This window comes from Poecilia reticulata, linkage group LG4, assembly GCF_000633615.1.
Source record: "Poecilia reticulata strain Guanapo linkage group LG4, Guppy_female_1.0+MT, whole genome shotgun sequence".
Lineage (NCBI taxonomy): Eukaryota > Metazoa > Chordata > Actinopteri > Cyprinodontiformes > Poeciliidae > Poecilia > Poecilia reticulata.
The window spans coordinates 9,144,056-9,157,796 of NC_024334.1; the positions used below are offsets into that span (position 1 = coordinate 9,144,056).

General features: G+C 38.4%; 1 protein-coding gene across 3 annotated transcripts in view; it reads left to right on the forward strand.

Annotated features, from left to right (window-relative positions):
- Positions 1-13,688, forward strand: part of LOC103463406 (tensin-3-like) — a 44,597-nt gene extending 30,909 nt beyond the window's left edge. For all 3 annotated transcript variants that reach the window (XM_008406724.2, XM_008406725.2, XM_008406726.2), the window contains 11 exons: positions 3,576-3,720; positions 5,196-5,653; positions 7,112-7,195; positions 7,350-7,481; positions 8,377-8,472; positions 10,142-10,219; positions 10,600-10,677; positions 10,775-10,943; positions 11,449-11,517; positions 12,395-12,424; positions 12,892-13,688. In XM_008406724.2, the coding sequence (XP_008404946.1) occupies positions 3,576-3,720; positions 5,196-5,653; positions 7,112-7,195; positions 7,350-7,481; positions 8,377-8,472; positions 10,142-10,219; positions 10,600-10,677; positions 10,775-10,943; positions 11,449-11,517; positions 12,395-12,424; positions 12,892-13,033 (1,481 nt within the window). In that variant the 3' untranslated portion in view covers positions 13,034-13,688. The remainder of the gene's footprint in view (positions 1-3,575; positions 3,721-5,195; positions 5,654-7,111; positions 7,196-7,349; positions 7,482-8,376; positions 8,473-10,141; positions 10,220-10,599; positions 10,678-10,774; positions 10,944-11,448; positions 11,518-12,394; positions 12,425-12,891) is intronic.
- The last annotated feature ends 53 nt before the right edge of the window (positions 13,689-13,741 follow it).

A 13,741-nucleotide genomic window follows, 5' to 3' on the forward strand; every position in this document is an offset into this window, starting at 1 on the left:
TCCTTCCTTCCTTCCTTCCTTCCTTCCTTCCTTCCTTCCTTCCTTCCTTCCTTCCTTCAATCCTGCATTATAGATGGAGTTCATCTAGATTCTTCAGTCTTAAAAAAATGCAATAACAACTCAGGTCAACTTCTTAATGGAGAAAATCCACAAATCAAAGCTCTCAAAAGCAGGTAGGCTTGACGTGTTGCTGATAAATAAAAGGGTCACTCACAGGTGGTTCAGAATGTGGTAAAAGTTAGAGCAGAAACAGAGCAGCTGCTTTATCTCTGTGAGATCACGCAGAGTACAGCATTGGTCTCGGCACATCCATTTAATGGCTTAATGGGTGAAGACCTTAAGCCAGACTGAGGGGACTGAGCTGGAGGAAGAAGGGGATCCTTCAGACGTATATATGGGGAGAGTTTCCAGAGAAAGAGGATCTGGGAAACCTATTTCCTGTTTTTGGTAGAAAGACATGGGCAACAACAGAATTGAATGTATTACAATTGTATGAATGTACAACAGACAAAATGACGTCTTTGTGTTTTTGAATCTTAACAGCACTACAGAAATTATTATGTTCTCTTTTTAGAGAACATAACTTTTTTTTTCTTATCTGAAGCTGCTTTTCCTGCTTATACTTCTCTGATAAGTCTTTTTTTTTCTGGAGAAGAATAAAACACCCCGCTATTGAATGACTGGAATTCCTGAATAAATCAGGAATGTGTAGGAGAGTTGTGGAAATTCAACACTTTGGTCTGTTTGTTAAACAATAAATTATGAACTACAAGCAGTCCTGTCCTTTTCAGGACAGACTATTCAAAACCAGCAGATAAATTGATATTTGGTTCTTAACTTACCAACTTACTCCTCTCTCTAAACACACAGTTTCCTTTATGTCTTCATTATATTGAATGTATTATGCAACTCTCAGTGTTGCTGTTGTTTGCTCCCTCTTTTAGTGGATAAACCTCCCATTATGTACATCACAGAGCTTATAGCTAAYATTAAATAGACACCAGTAAAACCACCTTGTCCTTCTAAATCACACCTTATTCAGATGGTTGAAGTGTGCCCTCAACATGCCTCCATGTCCTGCAGGTGCTTACTAATATTCATTTTAAATCAWCCCTTCAGGTCTGGAACTGCTCACCCTGGCCTCAGATCTTATGTCATGGAYATTTTTTTCACTTCTAAGCAGCTTTTGCAAAAACCCACTTGTTTTTTTTTGCTAAGGACAGAAGTTTAGATATAGCACAAGTGTGTTTGGGAAGCAGTAGCTGATTTCCCCCTCTTTTGATTCTCTTCTTTAAACATTCACTTTTTTAACGTGACAGATATAAACAGCTGTAAGATGGTCATGCGGGCTCAGTTTTAGCCTCAGTGCGAGTGCAAGTGCTTGTACCCACATTCCTGTGGTCTGTGGGCTGTTTGCCCAGCATAGCTGCTCATGTATTATTGGCTTATTGTATACCATTATTTAATTCTCTTCTTTTTGTTCAACAAGAAGTGTGATCAGACGCGAAGATCCCCAGATGACCTTCTCTTTTGATAAATAGTAACTATTTTCTTGGCAAGCGTGAAGGTATGCCCCCTTTTGTAGTCAGAGCCACGGTACSATCACTCTGTGATGCAGAAAGTATGTGCATGTGTTGTGGGCTGGGGCTGTTGCTGCTGGTGGTTGGCAGACGAGCCCACATGGGTCAGTGTCATCTGGAAAAGGTTTTTCATAAGTTGACCGTAAACTGAAGAGAGGCTTTGTGCTCACTCAAAGCGAAGAGAAATCTGTGCAGTTTCAATACTGGGGTTCTTGTTGTGGTGGTGAAACGGTCTTAATTCTGAACATTGCAATGCATTTACTGTGAAGTTAAAATGACTAAATCAGATGATTTAGACGAAATAGGACTTTTGCAAATTTTTCAGCTTACTCCATTAAAAAAAAAAAGTAAATGTAGAATCGCTTGCAAAAGCTTTCATTCAGTAAGAAACTTGTCTTATATTTTATGTGATCAACCAACATAAAGTATTGCATAATTGTCGAGTGGACTAAAAACAATGCTTTATTTTTAACAAAAAAGACTAAAAAGTTTGGAATCCATATATAGTATGTATTCAGAGCCCCAAAGCTGCTGCTCAGCTGCAAGTGTTTGAGGCCATACTCTAGATTGATCACATTGGAGAGTTTCCGTGTGCATCAAATCTGAAGTCGTTCTACAGATTACATTTAGAAAAAGAAAATAATACATGGTCTATGCTGCAAGATGGCACTGACACCTTGTCTTATGAGTTATTTGCTYATCACTGAGGCAGCAGGTTTGGTAGAAATGTCATTTGGCAGAATAAGCAGCAGATGTGACAAAAACCATGAGGAAAATGATCCATGGGAACTCAGAGAGAAGAAGCTCAGCTGCTTTCCAGGAGCAATCCCAAGAGGGAATGTTTGAGGAATTGTGGTGCTCTCCTCCCCTTTGGTTTAATGTGTTTCCTACAAGCATCAACATCAACAACTTTCCAAGCTGCATACATGCCATAAGACATGTGATGTATCCAGGGATTTATATAAAATCCATTCTTTATTGTAATTTACRCTATTCTAATGAATAATAAAAGACTAAWTAGTCATAAATTAAATAATTCATGTATTTATTCATTTGTTAAAGTATCTTTTATTTCACTTAAACTAGGTCATCAATTTGAAGGCATAGCTGAGTTGCAATTTGTGGTTAGATCATTTACAAGTAGAAAAATCAAACACAAAATGTAGCTAAATGTAGTTTCAAAAAATCATAAAAATGCAATGAACTGCTAAAACAGGCAGTTTATGCAAATAACCTCAAAATGCTTCGCTTGAATGAAATGTCTGACTTGCCGTCATATCACGCTGTTCTGCTGAAGGACTGGAGTTTGACAACCAAAGAATCCTAACACTAAAATCTAAAGCACAAAGTGTTTGAATCTATTTTATACCATTACATTTCACATTTGCATGCAATGTTTATACAGACTAATTACGCAAGAGCATTATTTAGATTGCATTACGCGCATTCAGCGTTAGTGTTATCATGAAATCCCCCCGAAATGATGTTGCCTGTTCAGTTAACACAGCTGGCAGCGAGCTAACTCCTGCACCTCCTGCACTGCAACAGAGATACGGAGCAGAAGTCGGGAGGGAGGAGGGGCTGAAGTGAGGAGGCTCAGCAGGCCAAACAACRAGCCCTTTATAATGAGTGACTGTTTTCCCCGTGACTCATGATGCTTCACGATCCTGTTCTTTAGCTTGAGGAGGCTCGTCTGTGTGTTTGCGGAGTGACACAATCAGGACGTCATGTCTGCATGTATGTCCTGACAGCCGCGCACCAGTTCAGCTTCTGCTTCGTACAAAAGCACATCTTGCAACGCAGGATCTGCTGAATTCAACGGCAGATCTGAAAAATGAAGCTGTTCGTTCCTGCTTATATCCCTTATGAGCGAGAAGTTTGTACTGTAAAGCATGACAAATGTGTTTCTATTCTCTCCAACTATAATCCAAAAGTAAACTAGTTTTTTGTTTAGATGTCTAATTGATTCTGCTTTCTCTTTGTCCTTTTGCTCAGAACCCAGAGGTTTCCTGGATGGCATGAACCACTCTGGTGGTTCCGCAGACGGAGATCTGTTCCGATCGGACGTGCCTGTCGCACAGAGGATCTTTGGCTCCWTGAGCTCAGTGTCAACTAGCAGCCCCCTCCAACACACAGACAGGTGAAGGTCTTCAAAATAAGAAGACGTTTCTGAGTCATAAAGTGAACATTTATTTTGTGATTTATCCAGAAAGAAGATGCAGACCGATAAGGGTTGGAAAATAGTAAACAATCCAGAATGTGATTATGCATATACACCGTTGTAGCGTTYGCATGCACCGAGGACTAGAATTTAAAACAGGGATAGTCAAATTTTGACAGTAGCCTCTTGCAACAATGGTGATCTTATGGTGCTTAGATGCACCCTGACTAGATAGATTGAGAAAAAAACAAAAAAACAAGTATAAGAAGGAAAAAAATAAAATGCATGAATGGTTGACAAAGAGAGATATAGTCAGTTTTAAGGACTGCTTATAATGTAACTTTTTAGTCTTTGTTAATCATGTAGTAGTTTATTTAGCAACAATGATTGTCATTGCATTATTTACTAAAACACTTTCCTCTCTCTTCTCTGTGTCATCATGATGTTCTCACCGCTCTCTGTTAGCTTTAGCATCTAAGTCAGTAAAATTTACATCAAGCATGGGCWTAGAGTTCAGGCAGAGTTCATCTGACTGAGCAAATATGTTACTGGCATGCACAGATCCAATCCATGACATGATGTAAATGCATTTGAAATATAATAGCTTACCAAATATTTTGTTCCTTTACAATTGGAGTTCAGCACCCTCTGATGCAGCGATGACCTTTGTGCTTTGATATCTTTCGCATTGATATTTGATTGTTACTCTCGCATACCTCAAGGTAGAACCCGGCTCAAACAAAAGCCGGATTCTTTCAGCTGCTTCAACGGCTATTCAAATATGTCTTTTTATCTCAGCAAAAATACACAAATATAGGAGTGTTAGTTACCCCCACGTTGCAAAATAAAACCATGACTTACGGTTATAAACAGGCTTCACCCTTCCTGGACCAGCAGTAGTCCAGGTTGTTGACACAGAGCTCGTTGGCCCCGTTGATTCATGCAGCTGATTATGATCTGTAGCTTCAACAGAAATTCAAAATCATCARGCGAGTTTTCAGCTGCGTCTGTGAACCTTTGGCCTCTGCAGCTTCACAAGTCTCACCTGAGACAAAGCGGTTGTTTCCATGTATRGGTCATTCAACTCAAACGGGTTTGACACAATACTTTTATGCTGTGCACAGTCATAAGAGGAGGCTGAAAATATAAAATAAAGTCCTGACATTAAAAACAGCTTAATTATCATCAGAATCTTTTACTGACAATACAGACTATGCCTGTAGCACTTCTGCATGCATGGATTATTTGTATGTGTGTTTTAAATTCATATCACCTAAAGCCTGAATATTTGTGTYGGAGAACTGCACCCACAACCCAGCTCCGTTTGTTTTCTTCTACAGCCCTCCTAAACAGGGAATCTGTGTCAAGGGTTTCTCCAATTTTAGATAGCTTCTTAAATTATTATGTGAAAAAAAATATTTCGAACCATGTCGTATCTTTATCTTTACTTGCAGCTCCACTCCGCCTCCTGTGTGGCACAACCGGACACCAAACTCCTTGAACTCGCCGCATCCTCCCCAATCTACACCCCCGCTACTTCTCAGCTCTCCTAATGCGCACAGTTCCCCACGGGGCGCTCAGAGGGGCCGGGGAGGGAGCTCGGGGGACCGCAGTGGAACCRACAGCACAGACTTRTCCTCGTTGTTGTTATTGGGAAACGGCGGCCTGGAGCACAGCCTGCTGGAAGCCGTGGAGGGACTCGGGAATCTGAATCTTGGGGGAGATGCAGGGATCGCTCCCCTACTGCCGGAGAAGAGAAGAACAGGTGAGGTGGGAGAGCTGGGCTCACGATCCCCCTCTCTGAGCGGGTTCTCCAGCCCGCGCAGCGGCAGCAGCCTCAGTATCCCCCTGTCGTCGTCCCTGGCCTCAGATCCRTTCAGAGGACTCAGTGGGGCCTCGTCACCCGGAGCAGGTACTCTTAAGTCTTATTTGGTCTCAATTCGGCATCACGCTTGATTTGTTTTCTTCTGATCTGTGTTTATTAAACCCAAATTATATTAAAACTTTACTTAAGGTCCTATACCTATGTTCTCCAAACATATGATGCCATGTACTTGTAGGTAAAACTTTTAGCAACTTAAGTTTTCCAGTAAAGTATGTAAGGTGAACAAAGCGCAATAAGTTAGGGGAAGAGATTGTCCTGCCACTTCTTTTCTTGTCTTTTACTTGTCTAAGAGATAAGTTGTACACCTTTATCCCCTAGTTTTGCTGACCTGTTCAATCCTTTAAATCTTACCTAAAAAAATTCTGTCTGTTTCGCGTTATCTGACTGTAATCTTCAGCTTTCACTGGAGCAGTTCACAGCTGAGCGTGAAGGGGCTGGGATTAGGCTCAGTCCCTCCAAATCCAAGACCACGGTCTTCAGCCAGAAGTAGAGGTGTTTTAAGTATCCTGGGATCTTGTTCACGAATAAGGGAAAAATGGAGAGGGAGATCAGTTGTTGGATTGGTGCAGCATTTGCAGTGATGAAAGCTCTGTCCCAATCTGTTGCGGTGAAGAGAGAGCTGAGCGGAAAGGCGACAGGCTTTTCTTTTACCGGTCGATTTGAGTTCCTACCTTCGTCTGTGGTCCCAAACTTTGGGTAGTGACCGAAAGAACGAGATCGCAGATACACGTAACTGAATGAGATGTTTAGGCTATTGATTATTGGGTTTTGGTTGTTGATTATTTCGAAGACAAGTATTTTGGCAGCTGTTTAAAATGTAATTTTTAAACAGCTGGGTATTGGCTTGGTTTTGATTTGGACTCTTCAGTAAAAATGCATATTAATCAAAACAAAAACTTCTATAAATGAGTTGTAAAATTGCAGACAAATGAGGCAAAATAGCTTGATAAGAAATCCTTGTATCTATTTAATAATAAATTACTTTTTTGAAAAGTGCCAAAATTAATTTGATTTGATTCAGAGCGGGACACAAATATCCAGAAACCTCCAGAAACCATGGTTTTCTTACAGTAGAGATGAACCTGATTTTATTTTCAGTGGTCAAAAGACTAGAAAACCCACAACTTTATTAATCTTTTTTTTTTTTTTTTAAGAAGAATGTCCCAGATAAAAAGTTTTAGTGCACTTCCTCAGATAAAAGACAGTGAAACTTAAAGTCAAGTGAAATAAAACAAAAGAAGAAGAATAAAGTCTGTCCAGATAGAGCAAAGCTTCATAAAAAATATATTTTCTTTAAATTTCAAAAGGGTGTCAATGACACCGAATGCCGTCAATTTAACATGTTTGATCATTTGTGCCAAACTTAAAATGACCTCAGTTCACCACCTGTCCAGACTTTGAGAATCTGTCTGATCTTTGCTCCTCATTTTTACCCATCATCACCATCCTGAAAGTTAACGCCAAGCTCTGATTCGTGCCCTACAGACTCTGGCAGTAAGCAGGACACTGTGAAGTTTGTTCAGGACACGTCCAAGTTCTGGTACAAGCCCGACATTTCCAGAGACCAAGGTAAATATTGGCCTTGGAGCAGAAAGCCAGGCGGCCTCCAGTGAGCGTATAATACACCTCTGTGTAAAGTTTTTTTTTTCTTCCTTTTTCAGTATGAATGTGATTTTAACTGTAGCCTTTCACTGCTTCCTCCCTATGTTGACCTTCTGATTAGCCATCGCGGTGCTGAAGGACAAAGAGCCCGGTTCGTTCATCGTCAGAGACAGCCATTCATTTCGTGGGGCGTACGGACTGGCCATGAAGGTGGCCACGCCTCCTCCCTCAGTGGTACACCACAGTAAAAAAGGTGATTGGATTACCTTAGAACTAATGCATGGTTTTGTAATTTTATAGCGGATCTGGGATGTGAAAAATCATAATGAGGAACCATTTAAAATCTTTTTTCACTTTTAATATGATTCATGTCCTTGTATGACTAACATCTCTTCAGGGGGAAACATATTTAAAAAAATGCTGCTGCATTATCAACACCTTATCTAGCTCTTTGTTGAAGCATCTTTTGATTACATTTTTGCATTCAGCCAACAGTTTGTGATCTTGATTTGCCAACATTTACCCACTCTCAGTTTGAAACTCCATCATATTGGGAGGAAATCTCTTTTTTTAAATGGTGCAGAAGATTTTCTCTAAGGCCTAGTTCTGGACTCTGGCTTGGATTTTCTTCTGGTTTGTTTTTTTCTATAACTTTTATAACTTAAATCCATCTTTCACTTCGGCTTGTTAGACAACAGCTTCTGCATTTGGAATAAAACTTGTTCATATTTGAAACTGTTTGTGATTTCATCCTTCTTGACAAAAAGAAAAACAACAAAAACACTGTCCTGTCTAATGGAAATCCGCAGCATGACGCTGCCTCCTCCATGTTTGAGTGTGGCTATGGTTATCTTTTGTGTTTGTATGAGGTACAAGTGGAAATTGTGACCCAAACATTAAAGTTTGTCTTCATCAGACTATGACTCATCTTTCTACTCAAGTTTTGCTTGAAAACATAAAAAATACTCCAGAAATATGGCAAGTAAAGAAAACTCATCCCGGAAATTCCAGGATGCTTCTTAGTGAAATGAGAATCTTTATTTTAAACATTGAAAAAATATATTCTAAGATATCAAATTTAATATAACAATTTCACTTGTAAATGTAGTTCTCCTTTTCTTCTTAAATTCTTTTGTTTTTGTTTTCAGTGGGAGATCTGTCCAGCGAGCTGGTGAGGCACTTCCTGATTGAGTGTACACCTAAAGGAGTTCGTCTTAAAGGCTGCCCCAATGAGCCGTACTTTGGTGAAAATAATTTTCTAAGATTTTATTTTTCAATATATACTTGTATATATACTTGTATGTAGTCTGGTTTTCGTGCTCACCACCGCACAGAGACGGCCCTTGTAAAAGTGTTCAATGACATCCATATAAATACAGACTGGGAGAACCACAGTGCTGGTTCTGTTGGACCTCAGTGCAGCTTTCGACACTGTTGACCACGACATTTTACTGAATCGACTGGAGAGTTGGGTCGGACTCTCCGGTCCAGTGCTCAACTGGTTTGAATCTTACATAAAGAACAGGGATTTCTTTGTTTCAATCGGAAACTTCTCATCAGAGAGGTCAAAGGTCACATGTGGGGTACCCCAAGGTTCAGTCCTAGGACCCCTTCTTTTCAATATTTATATGCTCCCACTGGCAAAGATTATAACAGGACATAGGATTAGCTACCACAATTATGCGGATGATACACAGCTCTACATCACAATGTCACCAGGTGACTCTGAACCCATCCAATCACTAAATAGATGCTTAGAACAGATCAATGTGTGGATGTGCCAAAACTTTCTCCAGCTAAACAGAAACAAAACTGAAGTTATTATATTTGGACCTAAAGAGGAGCGAACCCGAATCAATGGACGGCTTCAGTTATTACAACTAAAAACCAGCGATCAGGCCCGAAACCTGGGATTAGTGATGGACTCTGACCTGAACATTCAGAGCCACATTAAGACAGTCACAAAGTCGGCCTTCTATCACCTGAAGAACATCTCCAGGGTTAGAGGACTGATGTCTCAGCACGATCTAGAGAAACTCATCCATGCGTTTATCTTTAGCCGCATTGATTATTGCAACAGCGCCTTCACAGGTCTGACTAATAAATCAATCAAACAGCTGCAGCTGATCCAGAATGCTGCTGCTCGGGTTCTCACTAAAACCAGGAAGATAGAGCACATAACACCAGTTTTAAAGTCCCTACACTGGCTCCCTGTAGCTCAGAGAATAGACTTTAAAATACTGATATTAGTTTATAAATCACTGAACGGTTTAGCACCACAATACATTAAAGATCGGTTATTACTGTACAAACCGTCTAGACCCCTCAGATCTTCTGGTTCTGGTCTGCTCTGCATCCCCAGAACCAGAACCAGACGAGGAGAAGCAGCATTCAGTTTCTATGCACCACAGATTTGGAACAAACTTCCAGAAAACTGTAAAACAGCTGAAACACTGGGTGCTTTTAAATCTCAACTTAAAACCCACCTGTTTAGAGTTGCTTATGGCTAAATTAGGGTTGGAGTGCGGGTTTTGATGTCTTCCATGTTTTTATGTCTTTAATGTTTTTAATTTCTTCTTCTTTCTTTTCGACGTTTTAATGTTGTTTTTATTTTTATTTTTATTTATTTTTTTTTTAAATCTCTTTCTCACTGATTATTTCTGTTTTTATTTTAATTATGTAAAGCACTTTGAAATGCCTTGCTGCTGAAATGTGCTATACAAATAAAATTTGATTTGATTTGATTTTTGTATAGATTAAATTTTTTTTTTAAATAAATAAATTAAAAAAAACAACTACAGATTAAACCCAATATTTTGAAATGGTTTTCTGCCCCCCTCTGCTGGTGGTAAAGACAAATTGCAGCTGTCCTTATACGTTTTAATAACATTGAATTTTTCGCTGCTGTGACAGGAAGCCTCACAGCTCTGGTGAGTCAGCACTCCATCACCCCGCTGGCTCTGCCCTGTAAACTCATCCTGCCTGATAGAGGTAAACATCCACAATTTATCCTGGAGGCAGAGCTGAGAGTTTACCTTCTCTGTCTCAGTCAAAATCTTACATTACATTTTAGTCTGGGTTGTTATTGCAGAGTGCTTCCTTTTATTAAAAAAATTTAACAATAACTTCTGTGCTCTACTTTTATTTTTAACACATTTTAACAAGCATACTAAAGATTTGTTTGCTTACAGAAACCAGAAATCATTTTAGTAATTCTATCACACGTTAAACATGTTAGATTTCCTGCCAGGCTGGAAAATTTCTTGAGACACTTTTCAGAATAAAATGAATCAGTTTCCATGATGTTTATTTTATTTCTTCTTGCTTTATTGTGACCCCTGTGTGACATCATTGCTGTTTGTGTCCAATAGATCCTTTGGAGGAGCTGAACGACGCGTCGACACAGACAGCAACAAACTCAGCAGCTGAACTTCTCAAACAGGGTGCAGGTAAAACATTTACTGATAATAAAATAGTATTTTGAAGTAACAGACAACTGTGCCTATTTTTGGTGAAATACTCATTTAATGTGTTCTTGGGAGTTAGCGTGCAACGTGTGGTTCCTGGGTTCTGTGGAGCTGGAGTCTCTGACGGGTCAGCAAGCGGTCCAGAAGGCGACCACACTGACACTCTCCATGGACCCTCCACCTCCCTCCACTGTGGTCCACTTCAAAGTGTCGGCGCAGGGAATAACGCTCACAGACAACCAGAGGAAGTGAGCGTTTGATTGGCAACAGCTTGACAACAGAATTGTCACAGTTAGGAATAAGTAAATGGCTTGGTTGCTGAAAGGTTTTGCCATGTTTTGTTCCAAAGTTAACTATTTTTTGATTTTATTTTATGATTTACAGCTTTTATTTGAATCTTTCAGTTGTCTTCCATAAGATTGGATATTCACTCAGTATTCATTCATATTGAATGGCACATAATTGTAAATATGGGTAAAAATCAGAGCAAATTAAATAGTTGAAAATGCTAATTCTGAATGGTTTATTTATGTATTAATAATTTTTTGCTAAGTAAGACTGCAATGTTTAAAATATATATAGTATAGTATAATATGGTATACTTTATAGTGATGTGTTATGTGATAACATATCCATTGTTTTTACAGTTGTACTTTATTTTAATAGTTTTGGGTTTTCGTAAAGGATGCACAGAAACTCAGATTAAGGTAACTGCAAATCAAATCTGATGTGTTGCTGTGTTTGACTCTGCAGGCTGTTCTTCAGGAGACACTACACTGTGAACACTGTTATATTCTGTTCTCTGGACCCACAGGGAAGGAAGTGAGTAATTTCACCAGTCTGACAGCAGCCATGACCTCCAAATGATAACTAAAATCTGCACCAGTTAGTTAAGTTACAGTCACTGATAATTAATAAATATCTGCAAATCAATTCAGTGATTTGAAACAAACGTGGCTAAAAAAAAAAAAAAACAACAACAAAGAAATGATTTGAAGCTGTGCCGTCATGTTGAACATACATTACTTTGCTTTTTTACATCCTCCATGAAGTAAGATTTTTTTCTCTATTGTCAGAAACTGTTGATAGTATTTGTTGCCTCAAAATTTGCCTAAAGGAGATATTATGTTCAGGTGGCAGTTATATTCTCACATAAGGCCAGACTGGGTTAGTTATCTTTCTACCATTAATCAATCRTCATATAAAAAGATGCATTAATTTGTCAGATATTAAAATTTGCAAATACAGAACTTTTAGAGGGACACGTTGTTTTTTATGGCACAGTAAGCTTGTTTGGATTTTAATGACAGCCTACTTGCTAGACTACTTGTAACAGAGCTACGCATRCACAAATACATCATTATCCCAACAAATATGTAACAGCTTTTTTATTCTGGTGTGAAGGAATTTTAAGGGTTCAACTCTGACATGTAAATAATCTTACAAAAATATTTTATTACAGAARTGATGCTATAACTGATAGAGAATAAAATAAATTCTTGTTCATAAAATGCATTTCCCTCCCACAATATTTACCATGACAGAGTTCATGCTGCAATTTATTTTAACCTGACTTGGTAAAGACTTCAATAAATGTAACAATTTARTTATTTAAATAGCACACAATGCTAGATGATGAATTTCATTGTAATCCATCTCTATGATTCCTGATGTCARTTGTGGTTTCTGTCCTAAATAGGTGGACAAGAGACAGCGTTTCCACAGCCAAGTAAGTTCATTCTTGMCAAGTCTTTGTGAGGAGCATGTGCCATGTTGTTTGTTTTTTGCCCTCATACYGAGTTTTCTTATTTCTCMTTTTTGAGCTTCGTGKACTTTAACCACTCTTAAAYGATTTGAATTTATTATACCAGGAATTAATCTTTAAGACAGAGATAAATGCAATAATTTAAATAAAAGCRAAGGTTMATTTTCAGTAGCCAATGGTTCCTTAAACRGTATRATTCAGTCCCAGTATTTGACACCAGTATTTGTTGGTTTATAAYTAAGGCAGACATTTAGAAATACGATTCCTAATGTGATTTGACACACAAATTATTTTGATTTTTCTTTTGTTTTGAATTTTGCAAACATTGCAGGCTCATTTATCTCATACTGTACACTGCTGAAACATCAAAACAACAAAAATAAAACGTAATCCCTTTTTTTTAAGTTAATCATTTGTTTTCCTCCTTCCAGGATTTTTGGATTTGTTGCTAGAAAATCTCAAAGTGAAACTGAAAATGTATGCCATCTGTTTGCTGAGCATGATCCTGAGCAGCCGGCAAGTGCCATCGTCAACTTTGTGTCAAAAGTCATGATTGGATCTCACAAAAAGTGATGGAACAAGGAGATGATCTGCTGCATAAAGAGAACCTGTGGCAAGGATCAAATTCCAGTTGTTGAGTCATTTCACAATTATGGCTAAGTTGCAAAGCCAAAAAAAAAACTTTTATCCCTGACACTCCACGCTGGATTCTGTTGGTTCTTTCTGCAAAATGATTTGTGCCTGCACTGCGGGATTCTTCCAGAGGAGGGAGCCAAGACTCTGCTATCATTGTTCTTACATTGTCGGATAGACGCTTTGCAAGCGTTGACGTGCCTTCCAGCTTTGAAAAAACACTGAATATGAAAGTATAGGCAAGATTTTCCAGACTTTTAAACTATTTTATAATTTAAAGGAATAAAAATATATTTCTTAAAACTAACTTACTAAAATTATACTAGTTTTTACATTAATGGCATAATAAAAGTGGGGTGTCGTCTTCAAGTTGTCACTTTTTGCCTCATCTTATTCACCAGATCCTCGGTTTTACATTTTCTGCCGTATTTTATATTTTTTCTACAATTTCACAAAAAATCTTTTGCTTCCTCCAAAGATTTGCAATTCCTAGCTACACATATCTGAAATTTTTATTGTGTTCAAAACATATTTTTTCAGCCACTCAGGCAAAACAAAAACGAAAAAAAACAGATGTGAACTACCTTTTATTTTATTATACCTGAAATAAATGTTTGTTTTATCAATAATAATAATCCTCCATATATA